The 21,029-nt window shown below is 32.6% G+C and overlaps 2 protein-coding genes across 2 annotated transcripts; one reads left to right on the forward strand and one right to left on the reverse strand.

Moving 5' to 3' along the window:
* Positions 1-4,311: 4,311 nt before the first annotated feature.
* LOC113401091 (mediator of RNA polymerase II transcription subunit 30) lies at positions 4,312-8,770 on the forward strand. The gene is made up of 7 exons (XM_026640824.2): positions 4,312-4,689; positions 4,870-4,985; positions 5,157-5,229; positions 5,657-5,765; positions 6,344-6,551; positions 7,834-7,965; positions 8,615-8,770. The coding sequence occupies exons 1-7, from the start codon at positions 4,572-4,574 to the stop codon at positions 8,708-8,710; spliced, it is 852 nt and encodes a 283-aa protein (XP_026496609.1). The 5' UTR covers positions 4,312-4,571; the 3' UTR covers positions 8,711-8,770.
* Positions 8,771-10,211: 1,441 nt separating this feature from the next.
* LOC113401078 (uncharacterized) lies at positions 10,212-16,918 on the reverse strand. The gene is made up of 2 exons (XM_026640807.2): positions 16,716-16,918; positions 10,212-10,732 (listed from the first exon to the last, which is right to left on the reverse strand). The coding sequence occupies exons 1-2, from the start codon at positions 16,762-16,764 to the stop codon at positions 10,419-10,421; spliced, it is 363 nt and encodes a 120-aa protein (XP_026496592.1). The 5' UTR covers positions 16,765-16,918; the 3' UTR covers positions 10,212-10,418.
* Positions 16,919-21,029: the final 4,111 nt, after the last annotated feature.

A 21,029-nucleotide genomic window follows, 5' to 3' on the forward strand; every position in this document is an offset into this window, starting at 1 on the left:
ATATAGATACAAAAAACGTCAATTGAAAACTAACTATAAAAGGGAAGGATATTTCTAAGATAGGGAAAAGGAAACAGATAAAAGAGAGATAGACACGTACACGTATACAAAAACTTAATTATAATGTACAGTGTAAACGTTCCTTAGATTGGCTCGATTGGAAATTTAATTCTGTTCGTCGAAAGTTGAACTGTGGAAAGGCTGCGAGAAGTTGTTTACTGCGTTGATATGTATCTTCTGAGACCAGATCTGCAAAGTGTGAGCAGTCATTTACAATACGTTTCTTTAAATGCGTAATTAATAGTTAATACGTAGCAATGGTACTTCTTGCCTCATTTTTTAACTTCCTAATATCATACCATATTTTTTTACCTATAGCATATTTTTAGATCTACATTAGGTACATTTATATGTTTGTATTGAATAATGTTTTTTATTAAAACTGGTAAAAGCAAAGAGCTGTCAAATGACAATAATCTTATGGAAAGCGCGGGTTTGCTAATTGCTATATGCTCAGTCAGCCGGCGAGGTGGCAATCGAAGACTATTTTCAAATAATTGATAATGCTTTTCTGAGTTTTATCGTTTGACCTTTTTGCTGTATATAACTAAGAATATGTTTTTCTTCCAAATAACTTCCTTATATTTCTTCTTACTTTATTAGAAAATATACAAATGTATTAATGATCTTGAGGTATATAAAGATCATCCGTTTATCGTTAGGTGGAACGAGATTGAGTGTTTGGTATCTGTGGGATTTGTGGACTAAAACTTTATGATTGTACTTAAACGAAATTTATGTACGCAAAAATACATTAATATCTTTTGAAATGTTAACCAGATTACATATTTATTACTAGAAAATGTCCGTATAATAATGAATAAAGCTTTCTATTTTAGTTGTCAAATTACGCATTTCAGTCTCTCTATAAATCGTTCCTATTTAATTTAATAATTTAAATTTCCGTATTAATCGAAACAAAGTTAAAAAACAAAAAAATAAATAAAAGAAAAAAAAAATATTAAGAATTGTGATTAAATCATACAAATCTTAAATTTCGATTTCATGAAAGCCGTGAAAATGTATAAGAAAATTGTAGGTAAATATATTGTAATAGGTAAAGGTTACAATGTTACAGTAATTTAGCTTTTATTGTGTCTGTATTATGCGTCCATATTGCTCAATACGTCCTAAGATGGACTTGGTTTAGCTTAAGGTTAGAGGAGAGCAATAAAGGGCTTATGTATTAGTTAATGTAAGTCAATTACTTTAATATCGATGTAAATCACACTATTATAGGCCCTCGTAAAATTACTTTGTTCTCCAAAGCGGTATAGGGTACTTACTAGTTAGAATAAACCAATTACTAGTCCATATAATATTAATTATAATGTGTTTTGACTTCCGCTGGCCGTCCTTTTATTTCCCCGTACTTAAAAAATGTAAATGAAGATCTTTTATACATGTTTCTACAAAAAGTGCATTTGGGTTGTACGTGAACTGTAATTTTGCCGATTAATGAAATGGTTACGGCCGGCGTCGTAGTACAAGCGAGCTAAGGGCACTAGAGGTAGTAGGATCACAGAAAATATGTAGATCGTAAGTTTACTTTAATTATTATAATATGCTGTTATTCGTAATTTATTTTGTTGATATTTGTAAATCTACATGTTGATAACTATTTATTATGTGGAAGAGTAATAAAAAATTGTTGAATATTTATCGAACGGATCGAATCTCTTATCGCGGCAGTCTGAGCTAAAATCACGGTTCGGTCCAATATATTGAATTATACACACATTAATTTTAAGTAGAGTATAATATTAAACGTGTACCAAAAAACATGAACCATGTTAGCCATATACGTGGCCATCTTGCCTTAAAATATATAAACTATTGTATAAACCATATACTAAATAAAGATCTATATACTAATCGTGTTATGACATATCATAAAATCAGATGGAACCTAAGCAGAAACGAGTCGAACAGTCCATAAGTGCATTTCATTCACAGTAATATAAGCACAATTTATTTATGTATAACTTATATAAAATGTGAATTCATAATAAAATACCTAATAATTGTTATGATTAATTTAAAATTATACTATAATGTACTTAATTTAGGATAATCTTAAATGGAAAATAATTTTATAAGGTATAATCTGGTGTTTTCTTTTTTCCCTTGTCCCATAAATAATTTAGTCTTATATTATTAAATATTTTAAAAATACTTAACCGCTCTACATAGTGGAATGTTGTTCGGATATAAATTTGTCTCCTGCTCTATTTAAAATTTTAGTTTTTGAAGAAATAAGTAGGTCGGAAGAATATTCGTCAAGTTGGCGATCTTCCAGATTATAGTCACAGTGTAAAACTGTCTTTCAAAATCAATGAGATCACTAAAGCTATTACGGAGATGGTGGAGTTAATAATTACGGCGCAAATAATATTCGACATAATTTTTTTATCATTTTGTCTACTAATAATAATATCTACGCTAATGTCTACATCACAAGTCGTGATAGCCTAGTGGTTAGGTTAGGTTAGGTTAGCTACCTTCTTAAAAGAGTAGAGGAGGCTTAGCCCCAGCCGTGACACATTTAGAGGTTTTTATAACAATTCAATGTGATAAAAATAAATGCTGCACAAGGTTCCGAAACAAAAAAATAACGCTGCAAAAATTCAGCGTTCGCACACGTTCTCTTTATAAAATATGAAATAAACTTAGTTTGTCACCAAAAAACTTGGTTAAGCAAGATAAACACAGATGCCTTAAATATCAACTGGCCACTACCAAATAAAAAACTTCCATTTGAACAACACCATTTACCACATATGAACCAAAAGTCTGAAGCGGTCGCACCGCTCTTGCGCCAACGTATTGTTTTTTCGAGGTACCAGACTAAAGAAGTCGTTGTTTATTATTAAATGAACCTAAACAAAATATAACCATACTCCGTTAGAGTCAACTTACGTAACATGCGTGAGAGAATTCGATACAACATATTCGATAGAAATCGAACACTAGAGAATATCAATTAACATATTATTATCAATATAGATTCAGTGAAAATTAGAAAAAATCTATTCATGGCCGATGTCAGAAAGTTTTCGCTTGTGCCGATTTGCCACCATGTTCCTTTGAAATAATCTATATAAGTCAATAAAATATTGTGAAGACGGTTGTAGCGTCGAAACCGTGTTAATAGTGAAGGATGCGTGCGTCCCCGTGCCTTGTGAAAGCTCTTTTAATAGCTCACATAGCCGTGACAGTGCGCATGTGAAAAGACACTCATTTACTATTTACTTAGTATGCAAGAATATGAAAATTTGTTTTTAAGCATCCTTCAATATTATATTAAATATAATTTAAATAAAATAGCTACCACATTTTAACCGTTCAAGGCCGGTATGATCACTTTTGGATCTTCTGAGAGAATTGCGTTAATTATTATTAATTTACTTGGTGGTAGGGCTGGGTAGGTACCATCCACTCATTATATTTTCTACCGCCAAGCAGCAATACATATTTAGTTTTGTTGTGTTCGGTATGCAGAGTTAGTGGGCCACTGTAACTACAGGCACAAGTGACATAGCATGTCAGTTCCCAAGGTTGGTTGCGCATTGGCAATGTAAGGAACGATTAATATTTTTAACAGCGTCAATATCTACGGGCAGCGGTGACCACTTATCATCAAGATACGATACATATTTTTTTTTTTTTATCTAAATAGCTGAAAAAGGCGGGCAGAATTTAAAATATACATAGAAGCATATTTTTTTATCCATAAAATAACCAGAATTTTCTGAGCATAATTGTTTCAACAAATGAAGACACAATAGTTCTACTGAGTAATTATAGCTACAATTAGCTAATCGTGTAATTCGGATGAAATCTAAGAGGTAAGTTGAAGTATCTTCTTCTATAAAAAGTGTTCCTCAAAATGGATTAAATATAGATGACATTACTGAAGCTAAGTTAAAATTTGTAGGGACGCGCTATTATATAAAAAAGTAGTAAATTTGAGACAAATTAGATCATCGATTTCACAAGGCACGGTTATTAAATCGTTTTATTGATATATACCTCTCAATGAAAAACGCATAAGTGATAATTTCAAACAACTATCTACAATCGTGCTATTTTGGCTATTTATAATCCTTATTCTATATATTTTGGCAGAGACTTTTTTGGGTTTTTGGGTATGCCCATGTTTCTTCTTACTTCTGCTCCATAATCTGGACGTATCCGAATTTATGTCTGTTAATCAATATCCAGACTAACCGTCAAATGTGACATATCCAATTTGACAATGACATTGTAAATATTTGTTTTCAAATTTTTAGTTTAATAATTCGTTTTGATCAAACGTATTTTAGTTTATTTAAAATTTATGTTGTAGAACTTACTTGTATAGATACGTTATAACAATCCCAACATCTTTATTCAGATATTGAATGTATTGAAATATTGTTGTGCGTTGAACTACTGTTTTTCGTTATACTACTGTTTTGTTTTTAATTAAAATAATTCAACTGCAATACAGCGAAACGTAAAAAATAGTAATGGCGGGACAAGGACATCAATTCCCTGGAAACTTCCAGGGTAATGCTGGTGCGATGAGAACAGGTTTTGGCGGGCCAATGGGGGGCCAGATGCAAGCCATGCCTAACCAAATGACTGGTAAACATCGACTTTTAGAGTTCCTTAATATATTTAATTTTTAACTACAAATTTACCAGCAAGTAACCTCAATTTCTTTTCAATAGTATAAGCATCACGATGAAACTGTTTATTAATAATTATCATTTTACTAATACAGTGGACGTTTTTAAATAAAATAAAATATGTCTTAATTTGTAGGCGTGATGGGTGGTCCCATGGGCAACACCGGTATGGTAGGAATGGGCAACCAAATGGTACCACCATATGGAGCAGCTATGCCAGGCCAAATGACTAATATGGGCATGGGAGGACAGGTAATAGTATACATAACATAATTAAATCCTAAAAGAATTTCATAATAACCTAACAATGTTATGTTACTGTGATTTACTTGAAAGAATAAAAAAGTTAGACCCTTAATATAAATAGTTATATAATAAGAAAAGAAATATATAAATATAATGAATAAATATTTTACATTTAAGGGAATGGGTACAGCTATGGCTGGAGTAGGAGCTGGTCCAGGCGGACTTGGATCACAAGCAGTTCAACAACAAGGTAATTAACTTATTGCTTTTCTTACAATAATAACAAGGTTAGCTGCAAGATATTACTTATCTTATATAATTTGCTTAAGCATGTTGTTAAAATTGTTACAAATATATTTTACTTATATAGCTGTAAGAAATATTCACAATCCATTATATTGTCTATGCACCAGCAACCTTGGAAACTAATATGTCCCTTGTGCTTGTAGCTACACTAACTCACTCACCTTTTAAATTGAAACAAAACAATACTAAGTATGGCTATTTGGTGGTCCACCTGTACCATATTTTAATATGTGATGAGTGGGCTCGTCAAATTACCTAGAAGGGATTAAATATAAATAAAATTAATTTGGTCCCTAGTTAACATTATAATAAATTTTATTGCATATCAACACAATATACATATATCCATGAAATAAATGTTTATATTCCAGGAGGCATGCAAGCAGCAGCTGCCGTGCAGGTTGCTGCCTCGGCGCCCCCGCCGGCTCCCGTCGCTCACCCTCCACAGAGCAAGGAGTTTAACACCGCTTCATTATGCAAGTGTGTAGTACTGGTGACTTATAAAAAGTTTAAAATAGAACTGAATGAGCCAAGATGCTATGTGTATCTGCAGTGTTTGCAGATAATACTGAATTAACATTTGCTTAATTTGTGTTTATAATTCAACTCGTGCTTGGTGGTGAATGAAAACATTGTGAGGAAACCTGCATGTGTATAACTTCAATGAAATTCTGTCACATGTGTATCTTATCTACCAACTCATATTAGAGCAGCATTGTGGAATTGGCTCCAAACTTTCACCTCAAAGGGAGAGGAGGCCTTAGCCTAGCAGAGGACCAGTTACAGCCTGTAACTTTACTTTTCAAACTAATATTACATATTGGAAAAATAGAGCTTTTAGGTATATGTGTGCTTTTGACAAACATAATAAGAAGAAAAAATACACCAAGATATTTTAAAAGAAATTACAATGTTTTTTTTAGTTTTATGTTAAATTATATACTATATAATGTATATGTAATACAATTACAAAAAAATCTATCGTGTCTTCAATTATTCCAATCAATTCTTTGATCTTTATGACCATGACCAATGAAATCTATGATCTTTAATTTCAGATTTGGCCAGGAAACAGTCCAAGACATAGTTAGTAGAACACAAGATGTTTTTCAAACTTTAAAAGCCATTCAACCACCGAATGGAACCCAGCATGGTGAAAATGCAAGTAATGACAAGAAAGCAAAGATGCAAGAGCAGCTTCGTACAATAAGACTCTTGTTCAAGCGGCTAAGACTCATCTATGAGAAATGTAATGAGACATGTCAGGTAATTAAACAGTGATATTAATTTTACTACTAAATAAGCACTCATAATAAATTTTATTACCACAGTAGAAAATAAGCCCAGATCGCCCAGCGGCTTGAATGCTTGCATCTTAACTGATGGTAGCGTGTTAAAACCCAGGCAGTTGCCTATTGAATTTTATGGGCTTAATTTGTGTTTCTAATTCGTGTCATGCAGGTAATGATGGAAAACATCGTGAGGAAACTTGCATGTGTCTAATATCAATGAAATTCTGCCACATGTGTAGCCTTGCACCCTTCCACCTTCAACCTTCCACCAGGGTGGTGGAATAAACTCCAAACCTTATCCTCAAAGGAAGAGGAGGACTTTACTTTTATTTTAGATAAAATATAATACTTAAATATGCCAAATCGCTTGTTATTAAAAGGTACTAATAACTATCTGATTTTATAATAACAGAAATCAACAATTACATTAATTACTTTAAATTAATAACAAAAATCAACTATCATATAATATATATGACCATTGTATGTCGGAAGCACCCAAACTTCGCACCAAAACGTAAACCCAAGCCTCTGTGACAGGCGACCGCGCGCTCTTTTTTTAATGAATTACTCTACAAGATATTGATGCAGAAATAGATATTTATATATAAAACAAAACAATTCCTTCGAACTGTTTATATTTACTTTAATTTTACTTCCACTTTTTATATTAAAAACGCTATGACCGCCGCAATCGGTGCTTAGGATTCGAAATTCTAAAATCAGTGTACCTACCCAGTCACAGGACTCCTAATTTATACATATAAAATTCGCGTTTTACTTTCGTCCATATGCACTGGTAGCTCACGATAGAATAGCATGCTGTAGAAATTCTACTTGAGCTAGACACTTGGACTGTTTAATTTAACCGTGCTCCACGAAAATATTTAAATTAACAGTAAATCTTTGCTTTAGATAATTAAGTGACAAATATGTTTCTATTAGAGTATGAAATCATTAGTTATTGGAAGTTACTAACATCAAATAATAAATCCTGCGATTTAGTCGTATTCGTTGCTTCTACAGAACACTGCTGTCAACGTTATTTAGCGTTGTAAGGTTGCGAACACACTATACGCGATGTCAGTGCGTTTGTGGAAGTATTAAAGCAAATATATATTTAATAGCAGTTACACTGTCTGCGACTTTAGTATTTGTTTTTTATTCTTCTTTCAACATTTTTGTTTATGAACATCTAAGCTTTACTCTTAAATCGGCGCTGAGTATTTTATACAATGCTTAAACTTTGTTCTCAGGGCATGGAGTATACACACATGGAAAGTCTGATTCCAATAAAAGATGAAGCGGACAACAAGGCGTTAGACGAGAGGCGAAATACAGAATCATACAGACTAGCGTTGGAGGAAAACAGAGAATTAACGGAGCAGGTATTGTATTTAATTTAGTTTTAATGATACTAAAAGAATCACGTCTTAATTAACGTTATAGTTTTATATAAATGATAACTATTATTTTTAATTTATTTATATATTATTTTTATAATTGGGAGTTTCAAAATTTGTAACGCAAAAATTTTGTAAGTAATGAGATAATTTTTTATTTTTTTTATTTGTAAAGAATAAAAAGTCGCAAAAATACAGCAATTCAAGCCCTCAGGCTTAAATCACGCGGGTTTTATTTTCATCGTTTGTGGGTTACATCATTTTGCTTCCCGCGTACAAGAAATATTGTTTTTTTATTTTGTTTACATGTAATGCTCGATCAACATAGTCATATCAATTAACAATAATTCATATGGAGCTGAAAGTTCGTGTATTCGAGAAATTTTGTCGTTATTCCATTGGTTTAATGAATAGTCTTTCCTGATTTAAACTATAAGAATAGATAATCATATCATATATTTTCTCTTATATACATTAGAACTGATTATTATTACCGTATGTAGATGTTTTCAGAAAATAATTGGTTTTAGTCCAGATTTAATGTACTTTAAGTAACATCAACTTTTGATGTTAAAGTTAACGACCTTATTTAAAATAAATGCATTTTTAACATTGACTCGAATTTTTTTTTCAGGTGGTTCTCAAAAATAAACAGCTAAAGGAGGTAATCACAAATCTAAGAACGATAATTTGGGAAATAAATGTAATGTTAACAATGCGTAGATCATAAATAGCTAATACAATTGTTATGTAAATGTTAGTATTAAGTTAATACAATTATATAAGATACTATGTTTTTTTTTAATTTATTTTTAGACTGCGTCTACATGAAGTATATTTAAATGTCATTAAAAATTTTTTAAATATACTTATTGAGGATTCCCTAACATGTCCTAGCTTGGATGCCGTATGGATACATATGTTTAGGTCGCAGGGAACTAGCTTATTTAGTTATTCAATCAACAGCCCAGATTTTTTAGTACACAGCTCCGTGTAACCAACAACATTGGTATACAGCCAATACATATTCCGTTCATAGAATATAGCAAAATCAAAATATACTTTATACAAGTAGCCTTTTTACAAGCACTTTTGAATCGTCATTTTACAAAATTGTATTAAGCAAAGTTGAATTTGCAGAGTCGGAAACTTGGCGTTATAAGCTGATCCTTAAGTCTCGTGTACGTACAATAATTATTTATCACTGATTCTATCAAAGTGATCAATGATACTGTGAATAACATGTAAATGATACTATGAATACATGACATTGCTGTAAATATATTGTGACGCAAATTCGAGTATACTTTGTCAAACAAAAAGCGTTTTTTCCTGTTAGGGATGATAAATGAGGATGAAGATGAAATTTAGAATCTAATGTTATTTCTAAAAACACCTTAATATCGGTTACATCAAGATAGTTACTGTTTAATGATATATTATAATTTTTTTATATTCCTTTTTTTATGATATTGGACATGCAAGTGGGCCACCTTATGGTAAGTGGTCACCACCTCCTATAGACAATGGCACTCTAATAACTATTAACCATTCCTTACATCACCGATGCGCTACCAACCTTGGGAACTAAGATGTTATGACCATTATACTTGTAGTTACACTGGCTCACTCACCCTTCGAACCGGAACAGAACAATACGGAGTACTGCTGTTTGGCGGTGGAATATCTGATGAGTGGTACCTACCCAGATGGGCTTGCACAAAGACCTACCACTAAGATAGTTTTCTAATCATTGGGTAGTGTTGAAACTATACATTTTGTTTTTTTAGCATTCAGATTTAAAATATTTATTGTGAACTAAATAATTTGCTTAAGACTGTCCTGAAAACAAAAATATTTATGTCGAGAGTGGTGTGTCAATGGACACGGTGCACTATACCCTGACGGAGTGTGTCGCGTGGAGGCCCCAAAAGCATTCCATGGGGGTGATTGTTGGCTGAAGTGCTGGGTGGAATATTTTCACCATTACCATTAGGTATATTGTCACCCTCCCAGAGTCGAATGCAACCCCTGAAAGGTCTTTCTCTACCCTAAAGAGGTTAAAGGCTTACCTCAGAAATAAGATGGGAGAGAAAGGTCACTGGTCACTCACTGGTTTGGCTTTAATGAGCGTACATCGAGATCTGGCGGAGCAACTAGATTCCGAAGAAATAATAAAAAATGCTATAATTTCGTTAAAGACTTCTTATGGATGAAGTAAAACAACTTCACAAAATAAATAATAATATTTATTTGTAATTATAAGAGTATACAGGATTGAGTTTTTTTTTTACATTTTAGTATTTTTTTTTATAAATAAGTAACAGTATATGCTAATAGGCAAGTAAAATGAGTTCAGTGAACTCTGAAGTCCGACATGAGAGACCGAAATTAATCTCACTCGTTCAACATTATAACTAAATATTAAGTACGCGAAACTATCTACGCTCGACGGGCTTAGTGATGTCGAAGCTGGCTTTCTTCTTCTTCTCGAGTTGCTTCTTCTCGAAGGGGCGTCGATCGATGCTGGAATTACCGGGTTCCGGAATTTCCTCTGGTTGCGGTTGGTCAGCTTGTTCTGGGGTATCAGGAGCTGCGTCTAGATGTTTCCCTGCGCTACGCCCTATAGGTAGCGCGTGAAAGGCTTCTGCTAAATCCGGATTGATCTCCTCTAACGGTGTGTCCCCATTGCGAATATACACTGGAACGTAGCCTGGCACTTCAGGTAAGTACTGCCAACTGGGCCGACACTCTGCAAAGAATAGAGTTTTGATGTCATGAAAAATTATCTACTGATACATAATTTGCGTCGGATTGACGTTCATTTGAATTATGAGAGTAAGGGTGCGTTTGTGGTCAAACTCGAGTGTTCATCAGAATATCTAGTGGTCGATTATTGTCTGTTGCTCGTCGCTACTGAAATCGGTTCAATTTAAATGACTACTTGTTTAATTTAATAGCGTCATAAATTTGCCCTTATAAGTATACGTATTGCAAGAGAGATATTTGGCAGACTATTACTGCCGCCTGTCGACCGTAAGCCTGACGGTGACGTCAAGTATCTTTGGTGGTGCTTTTGATTTTAGTTTAGTTTCCCCCTAGGTTGTTTCGCTAAATGCTGGGTTGGTTGTTGGATGGCCCATAACAAATGAAAAAATCCAACACCCATTAGTTGTGATGGAGCGAATTTATTATATTCTGCTGGAATCTTACGTACCTAAAAGTGACATCGTTAAAATGTAATCAATATGCTCCCTTCATCGTTTGGATAGATTTGACATATTTAATTGATGATATAATTGTGCTGTCTTATTTTTGTCATATAATATATATAAATTAATAAAATTGAAAATAACAATGGATGATAAAATATACAAAGACATTTTCTAAAATTTTTAGCAACTTAAGCCAGGATGTTTCCTACTTCCAAATGGCATCCATTTATATAGAACAATTTAATTTAATTTTTATTTAATTTTAATGCTAAGAACATATTATCAGCCGTCCTTATGTTATAAAATACACAATTATAGATACACTACGCGGAGGTCAAAAGATGAGGTCTGGACACGCGTATATATCGTGCATCGTAAATTTACTAATAGACTTCAGATAGGCCAGGACTTGTTCTAACCGCTTCCCTTGTTAGTTCGGTCGTTCAACCAGTGAACGTATACCGTAGGTATTTCCTCTCTTTTAAATAAAAAAAAAACGTATTAACATACAAATGCGATGCAAATTAAGGATTTTATGAGGAGAAAAAAACATCGATGAAAAAATTGTAGTGGACTTTTATCGACTTGGTAATTAATATTATTAAAAAAGTTGAAGTGTTGTGAACACGCAACATGCAACTTCATCTTTTTTTACCTTGCATAATAATTTCTCCAATTAATAACTCTTTATTTGCTTAAAATATTTTCACGAAATATTCAGAGCAATGACCGAGTATTTTATACCGGTTAAAAGAATTCGAGCTTCTCATTTATTGGTTACCTATCACATTTCGGCGTGTTTTGTATGAAGGCCAAGCTGCCAGCATTTATATAATTGCGCACGCATAAACAAGCCTTCTATCAAGGTGTCACGTACAACTTTCCCGTGCATAGATTTTTCTGATGCGCGTTGTTTAGCAGTACTATGTTAAAAGCACAGCGCGGACGTACATAGGTAGCGCGACTTTCATCTAACGGTCCAGCGCCGCGAGGCTGAGTTTTTGCTGGTCAAAATGCTAACTGTAATCGCTGTACTCTTGCACTTCTCTAAAACATAACATTACATATGAAATCGATTTTGATCTTGACATCAATAACATAAGGTACATATTGGAATGGACTTTAAAAGTAGTTTATCGAAGGTAGCGTCGTTAGGCTCATACATCTTTCACCAATTGCTAGTTGGCTGATGACCGAGATTCTCAATGGGTAATTTTAAATTATATTCAAACTGATATGCTATCTTAGAAGATTGATTGGCGATTAAAGTAATCATAGATGATAGAAGTTGAGTTGAATTTAGAAAAGGATTTATAAAACAAATTCTATTGAGGTTTCATTAGAGCGCTTTTACAATAAATGTTGTTATTTCGCCTTTTAATTTACCATATTTTGTTTACTTCTAAATTATTGATAGCAAGATTTGTATTTTTTATTTTTAAGTCTAGATAGATGGTAAAAATAAATAAAAAACATTGTGTTCCACGACATAACCTCCTTTATATTTAAATTCATTAGAAACCTTGCGAGCTTTTAATCACACTCGCACTTAGCATATCCATTAGTAAGAGTTATTATCTTGGTTTTATAAAATATAGAAAAGTATTGAAATTTATAGGAAACCTCTCCATATCTATATATACTAACTTTGTAATACTTTTCAAGATCTGAAAAAAGGTTTTCTTATAATTATTCTTATTTCTATCCTTGTTATGAAATAACAATAATAATTAATAACATAATACTTATATGACTATTTATAAATGTATGTACATATATGTTTGTAAATATATTATTCTAGCTGCTGTATTCGAGATTCAAATGTAGGACAACAAGGTGAAATGTTAAGTCAGACAAGATTTCTTATCTAAAAATGGTCAAGATGAGTTTCAGAGTAAACACGAGAAATAACGATTTGTAGTTTAGTTCGATACGGATTTCTGTGTGCAGCGGATTTCTAACTCGTCTTGCGTACCGATGGTTGCTTACTTCGTATTTCTTTTCACGCCACTGATTTTTATTTACTTTATGTTAATGAGTTTTACAAAAGTTTTTAATTTAATTTTTATTGCATCATATTTATATAATTACATTTTTTACATTAACGGCCTGTAACTTTCCCACTGCTGGGCTAAGGCCTCCTCTCCCTTTGAGGAGAAGGTTTTGGAGCGTATTCCACCACGCTGCTCCAATGCGGGTAGTTGGAATACACATGTGGCAGAATTTTGTTGAAATTAGACGCATGCAGGTTCCGTCACGATGTTTTCCTTCACCGCCGAGAATGAGATGAATTATAAACACAAATTAAGCACAAGAAAATTCAGTGGCGCTTACCTGGATTTGAACCCGAAATCAGCGGTTAAGATGCACGCGTTCTAACCATTGGGCCATCTAATATTATAAATGTGAAAGAAACTCTGTTTGTCGGTCTGACATTCTGTCTGTCATAGCAAAACCACTGCAGCGAATTTAATGAAATCCGGTATGAATCAAGCTTGAAAGAGCCTAAGCCTTTCTTCAAGAAAGACTGGCGATTAACCCCTAAAACGCGAGCAAAGTCGCGGGCGATAACTATTATCATATAGTACTTTTTAGTACACAGGTGGCGATTGATCACAACCTATAGTCAGCACATTTGTGTGCCTACGAAAAGACATAGTTTCTATCTACATGGTTATATATATTTACATTTTACATTCAGAGCCAATTATGGTATTATATATTTCTAAGACCAATCTGCTTGTTGGATTGTCGTAATAGCGTTAGCATTTTTCTTATCGCTGGATGACCTAGCACGTAGTAATAAAAGTCATTGTCCTATCCAGTGATGTGTAACTGGACTTGAAACAGGTCGATCTTGTTTGTTTTCCCATTATTATTAAATTCCGATTCCCTTTACCCTACCGTTGCAAATTGTATATAATAATTTCCATTGCTTTTTATCTTCGTCTTAATTCAACGTAAAACGAAACAATAAGAGCGTTGTAAAATAAATTGAATTTATAGCGCTTTTTACCTAACAACGAAGTTAAAATGAGCCAGACCAATTAGTTTTTTTTTTAGTATCTACACTAATTTATTTGCCGACATCGGCTATAATGCTTTTCCGTTTTATACCTTTCTTAGAATAGCGATGATATCATTTCACGCTTTTGAGCTTTATGCGATGCGTAAGCTTAATGTTTTTGTTACCATTAAACATTCGGCCTTGACGTAATTTGAAATATATTTATATTTAAGAATTACATAGAAAGATTGTATAAAATTTTTTGCAAATTTCCTACGTACCTGTTATTATTTAAAAATTTAAAATCAAATATAACTTCATAAACTCTTTCCATATATAGTTTGATGTCTATTTAAAGTTATAAAGTATATTATTTATTCTGATACTATATCAAAACTTAAAGTTTTTACTGCGTTTTACAATTTGATTTGAAATGAAATTTATTTTACATTACATAACAATAACATTACAGTTACAATAACTTTTATATATAGTTAACCTTAGGTAAAATTAAAGAGCATTTCATAATTCAAAAATCTTTTGAAATCGTTAACAAGCTTATTCAAGCACATAATTGTTAATAATGCTTGGAATTTGCGCTATTGTTAATATCAATGTGTTTAATTGATTACATTTAGGTGTTATAAGATAAAAAAAATGATGCTGTGCGGGCGCACGATCACGGAAAAGATTAATCACGACTTAAATGCGAAGATTCAGTCGTGACTTAAAACTTGAAAAGTATGGATTAAACGTATTAATTAACAAGTCAAAAGGTTTTTGTTTTTAAATAATATAGACGTTTTTTATCCCCTTATATTAATATATATAGTTAGATAAAAAAGCGTGAAGTTAGTACTTGTTGACTTTTAGGCAGGATGTAAATATAATTGACTGGATTTGAAATGAATTCTTCTCGGTAGAATTTACAATCCAAACCGGTGGTACCTTTATAGCTTTAGTTTTGATATAATTCTATACGGACGATTGAAAGCTTGCAGAAGCATACTTAAATAAAGTAAATTTTTATATTATGAATTTAAATATAAGTACTCGTATGTACATAAAGTATACGCTTAAACTATTAGTATGAGGGGTGAAATTATGATATTTGGGAATGTGTTTCGTAATGATCAATTCAAGCGGTCTATTATTTTTCGGAATATTGTCTATGTATAGTAGATATATTCAAGGAACTGAGATCAGGTCAGGGTATTTTCTTTTCCGAACCGGTGGTAGTGTTTAATTTGACTATCAATAAGAAAGTGTAAAGCTTCTATATTGAATAAAGGAAATTGAGTTTGAGTTTGAACAAAGTGCGTATAAAATAATGTTATAAACGTTATTTTTTTAACAGAAATCTAAGACGTGGTAAATAATATTAAATTTATATATTTACATTTATTACTTTTAATTTTAAATAGTGTATATTATTTTTATTACAATAATTATAATATAAGAAATATTAGGTGTTGCCAACATGAATTGGTTTTAAAATATTATTTAACTAAATTGTAAACGAAAATTTCTTTCGAAGGCATTGCTAATTATATAAACGGTAACGCATCATAACATAACAAAATATATAAAGCTAGGAACAGAATATCAAAATTAAATTAATCTTTCTTTCCTTCTTGAATCTGCATAATTATATAAATGGCAACGCATCATAACATAACAAAATATATAAAGCTAGGAACAGAATATCAATTAATCTTTCTTTCCTTCTTGAATCTGCAATATAAATAATTAAAATTGACACAACACATTACACCACTCTAATGCTGTTACTTATATTCGCTTTTATTCGCGACCTAAAATTTATCTGATTGTAATATCTCGTCTAGTTCTATGCGCGTCTCAGATTCATTTCGTTATCATTGTTGCCATAAAATAAAGCTGTCTTCCGCTGAACTTTTTGATCTTTGTAACTAGCAAATAATTTATCTAGTGACATAATTATTTGATTTATCGACGTATTACTTTGGTAGGATTAATTGATTACATAAATGATTATATTGAAAATATTTTTTTTATTTTAATGGGTATACCCATGGAATATGGAACTATAGTTCCATATAAGTAGACAATTAATTTGCTAAATAAGAAATTATTTCTCAACTTATTGATTTTTTTTAAATAATATTTTTATAAGAGTGCACCGAAAACCATTTCCATTAAGGAGAATAATTATGTTCCCATTTTGGTGTATTACAGTTAAATTGACTTTAATATAAATTTAAAATTTTAGTATAACAATTACTAAATAAACGTCGTTAAAAGTATGTAAAAGTTTAGTTCGTTTTCTTGTAAATTATACATTTTTTAATACTTTTTAGTTTGGACTGGTTTGCTATACAATATTTTTTTTATAATTTATTTCTGATAAAACAATTTATGAAATTTATGTATTTCAATAAAAATGTGTATCAAAGTCAGATTCATTATTATAGTATAAATTATTAAACAATGAAATGAATAAATAAATCGGAAAAAATAAAAAAACAACTCACCGATTAAAACTACGCACAAACAACACACGAGAATTAATGATTTGTACATTGCGAATATTTCTCGATTTACCAATAAAATTTCACTTGTGAGCAAGCGCGGGCCGCGGCTGCGAGATTGCGAGTGATGCGCCGGCGCACGGAACCGGATTAAAAACGTGAGGCGTGCGGTTTATTTGAGCCCGCGGGATGCAACTTTCCTCATGCAAATTAGATACCAGGTACAAGAATACACTTACCTTTGGATTGAGATTAAGATTTCTGTGAAATCTATACTTCAAAGAGCTTACAGGTTTTGTAAGTTTTAAAATCCTGACAATATAAATTTTCGGTAATTTCTTGAAATTTCCCATCAATTACTTAATTATTATTATTCTATGAATTATTACAATTAATTTTAGTTTGTTCAAACATCTTCATGGATGCAAATTGAACTCTTTGTAAATTGACTGTTTGTGTGTTTGCCGAGATGGCCCAGTGGTTAGAACGCGTGCATCTTAACCGATGATTTCGGGTTCAAACCCAGGCAGGCACCACTGAATTTACATGTGCTTAATTTGTGTTTATAATTCATCTCGTGCTCGGCGGTGAAGGAAAACATCGTGAGGAAACCTGCATGTGTCTAATTTCAACGAAATTCTGCCACATGTGTATTCCACCAACCCGCATTGGAGCAGCGTGGTGGAATATGCTCCATACCTTCTCCTCAACGGGAGAGGAGGCCTTAGCCCAGCAGTGGGAAATTTACAGGCTGATTATGTTATGTATGTTGTGTGTTTGCCAATATTGGAACATACTTATGATGATCACTATGTTCGTGGGGTGGCATTTGTCAAATATATATTTGTCAAATAAACGTATGTTATAAAAGTATTACTTATTCGCAATTTAAAATAATTTTCCACATGTATCTAACCACCAGTTCTCGGCCCAAAGGTTGTTTGGAAGAGATCGCTGCTTTAGCGATAAAGCCGCCTGTTGCACCGTAAGCAACTTTTGTTAATCCAAATATCACATTTAGTTTAAGTATTAGTGTGCAATAAAGAATAAATAAAAAAAAATATAACACACACATATACGGTGGTTAAGCTAGAAATATGTCGGTAAAAATTCAATTACGATATTGTGATCGCTGTGTTAAGAAACTTATACTAAGTAATTACAATGAAATTGTAATAGTAATACTTTGATGTTATCGTTAACATTATTTTATTATTATTTATATAATTACAAAAACCAGGGCTCAAAAGTTCATCGAAGTGAATATATCTATTGTAAACAAATCGCTGCGGCTACGGTTTCCTTAAAAAACCCCAAGATTAAACTATAAACTACGCATGCATAAAATAATTCATTTAATAATTCATTCATTTTGAATAAAATACATTTTTTTATATATAAAACAATATCACTGTTTAGTATCCAATGCTTGTACGTGTATATTATGGTTATGTTAGTTCATGTATGTATCGGTAATATTGACCTTTTTCTTTCGAAAACTTTGATGATGGTGTTGGCCAAGGCGGTGGTACTTATGGGAGACAGTTATCTGCTCGGATACTTTATAGTGCAGATGTGTGTGCGCAAACACAAATGCACTCCCTTACTGATCTAATGGAGAGGGAAAGCTGATAAAACCAGGAAGTTAAGGTCCCTGCCTGTCGTATGACCAACGGCTATACGTGCTTTCCAAAATCTGGGGTGCTATTTAGAATTTATGGACGGAAGAACACGTTACTGAATCGGCTCGTGGTTTGAACTTTGAACCCAGGACCTCGGGCCTTGCGGTCTAACGAGCCTGTCCCCAAACCGACAGGCTGTTATGATATTTATATATGGACATAATATAGTACAACAAAATTACACGTTATAGAAGATAATATCTAAGAGCTGGTAATACAGGTCAAAATCTATTTATATTGTGCACGGTATAATCGCCTTGCCCTTTATTTTATAAGGCAATAGTGTTGTATAAACTGGTCACACTTAAGCTATTCTAAGAATTCTGTCGTTCAATACGGGTCTGCAGTAGTCTTGTTTCAGAAATTGTATCCGTTCAAATTTTTTAACCCAAGTATAAGTTATCCTAGCGGTAATACGAGTAGATACAATTCTTCAATAATTTTAACGCCTTTTTGCATCTTTCTGCAATTTATATATATATTCATATACACGTGCAATATACCTAAGCCATTCATATTAACGAGGTTGTACTGAAAGCCTCGAGAAAGTCTATATTGTAAATTATGAGCTTTCTAGTGACGTACTGTACGATGAATTTATTGCGACTTTTGGCACGATAATCGAGAATGGAGGAAAATAACTAGAAAGTAATTTTTTGATCGATCGAAAAGATATTAATTTCTTTGAAATTTTTATCCATGAACTAGACGTGACTAAGTTGTCGTCCAAAAATTTCGGAAGGTTATGGTAAAAATAGTATACAATCACATCATCAGATATGGTTGCATCAGGTATGCTTGCAATTCCTACAGAACGTCACCAAACATAGAAAAAAATGAAATTTTTTGGTTGACAAGGTAATTACTGAAATATTCATTACCAACATGTTAATGGCACAAGAGTTGCCGTTTATCCTTTGACAGACACAGCTTTTTAATTCATTAGTTATCAAGTAAACTTGGACTGTTATGTAAAACCTCTTAAAAAAAGGTTTATTTTTATCAATGTTCTAAATCGAATAGAGCTTAGTATATAAATTACCACCACTACCAAAGATGTGTGCAAAATTTTAGCTGACTTGACTTGATTTGACCCACACACAATGACGGAAGAATATAGCAAAACAAATATTTTTATAAAATAACTATACCTGATGGTGAGTGGTCAGGGTGATGCCCGTGGAGATTGGCGCCTTAAGAAATTTTAAACACTCCTTACATCGTCAATGCGATGCTTCTATAAATACAGGCAGTATTTATACTGGCTAACTTAGCCTTATAATCGGAACACATATGATGAGTGGGTGTTATATACCCAGACATTCATGGGCATGCACAACAAACAACCACCGACACCAAAAAAATATAAAAATGAAATAACGCTATTTAAACAAAGGAATAATTACTTATATGTCTCTGTTTTGATGATTCGAGAACGTTATAAAATAAAAATATAATACTGTACAAAAATCAAAAGATAAAGCTGTATAAGATTTTAAGGTCAAAAATTACAAATATTACGATTTTTGTAACGAAAATCATCAATGGTTGCATAACACAAGGTCAGCTGTAAGGCCGGCTCCAGGTGCGACGACCCTTGATCGAGCGATGACCGCTTCCAACCACTAAGACTATATCTAATGATCCGTACAGATGAAACGGCAATAAAACTTTTATATCTTTACAGTTACCAAGTTTAATATACCTATATTTAAGGTTAAAAATTCCGTAACTCTAACGAGTTGTCACATAAGAACTCCTTAACGTGATGTTATAAGGTCTTATAAAAGGCGATGTGCAAATTGTTCATACAAACTCCTTCTACAATTGACATACGAATAAGAAATAGTATATTTTCAAAATATTAATATTTCTTTGTCGTGTACAATTTTTTGTAAGCGAAAAGTTCGAGATTCAGTTATATGAAACACTGAAAGTGAATTTGCAAATAGCATACAGGGAATTTCTTATGTAGTTTATATACAAACTTAATAAAAACTAAAAATACTTCAATTCTGTTTGAACTTTTTATTGCAAAAACCTTGAAGATACATCATGCATAATTAATAGGTATATCAACAAGGCGCGGTGCTGGTGAAATTAGTGTTCCAAGATGTGAAAAGCCAATGTAAAACGCAATGCGTTGATCCTAAGTTTAAAATGAAATGGTGGTCAGTCGGGTGAGCATACAACAGAAAAAGGAGAACTGTAAAAATTCGCAATCCGAGTAACAATGTCATAGTGAATGAAATGACAATCATTAAAGTCGTGCCATTTGTTGATGTAACGATTATTCTATTGATTTGTACAAATTATGATCCTTATATCAATTAGTAATTATTTATTATTATTATCTTATTTTTTAATATTATATGTAACTGTACTGGGCCGAGATGGCCCAGTGGTTAGAACGCGTGCATCTTAACCGATGATTTCGGGTTCAAACCCAGGCAGGCACCACTGAATTTTCATGTGCTCGTGCTCGGCGGTGAAGGAAAACATCGTGAGGAAACCTGCATGTGTCTAATTTCAACGAAATTCTGCCACATGTGTATTCCACCAACCCGCCTTGGAGCAGCGTGGTGGAATATAGTCCATACCTTCTCCTCAACGGGAGAGGAGGCCTTAGCCCAGC

This window comes from Vanessa tameamea, chromosome 2 (genome assembly GCF_037043105.1).
Source record: "Vanessa tameamea isolate UH-Manoa-2023 chromosome 2, ilVanTame1 primary haplotype, whole genome shotgun sequence".
Taxonomy (NCBI): Eukaryota; Metazoa; Arthropoda; class Insecta; order Lepidoptera; family Nymphalidae; genus Vanessa; species Vanessa tameamea.

Bases quoted from the DNA above. Each gene is read 5' to 3' on its own strand.
- LOC113401091 (XM_026640824.2), top strand. From the start codon at position 4,572: ATGGCGGGACAAGGACATCAATTCCCTGGAAACTTCCAGGGTAATGCT. The intron at 5,766-6,343 runs GTGTGTAGTACT...CTTTAATTTCAG, and splicing joins AACACCGCTTCATTATGCAA to ATTTGGCCAGGAAACAGTCC. The intron at 7,966-8,614 runs GTATTGTATTTA...TTTTTTTTTCAG, and splicing joins ACAGAGAATTAACGGAGCAG to GTGGTTCTCAAAAATAAACA.
- LOC113401078 (XM_026640807.2), bottom strand. From the start codon at position 16,764: ATGTACAAATCATTAATTCTCGTGTGTTGTTTGTGCGTAGTTTTAATC. The intron at 10,733-16,715 runs GTGAGTTGTTTT...TATTCTTTGCAG, and splicing joins TTTGTGCGTAGTTTTAATCG to AGTGTCGGCCCAGTTGGCAG.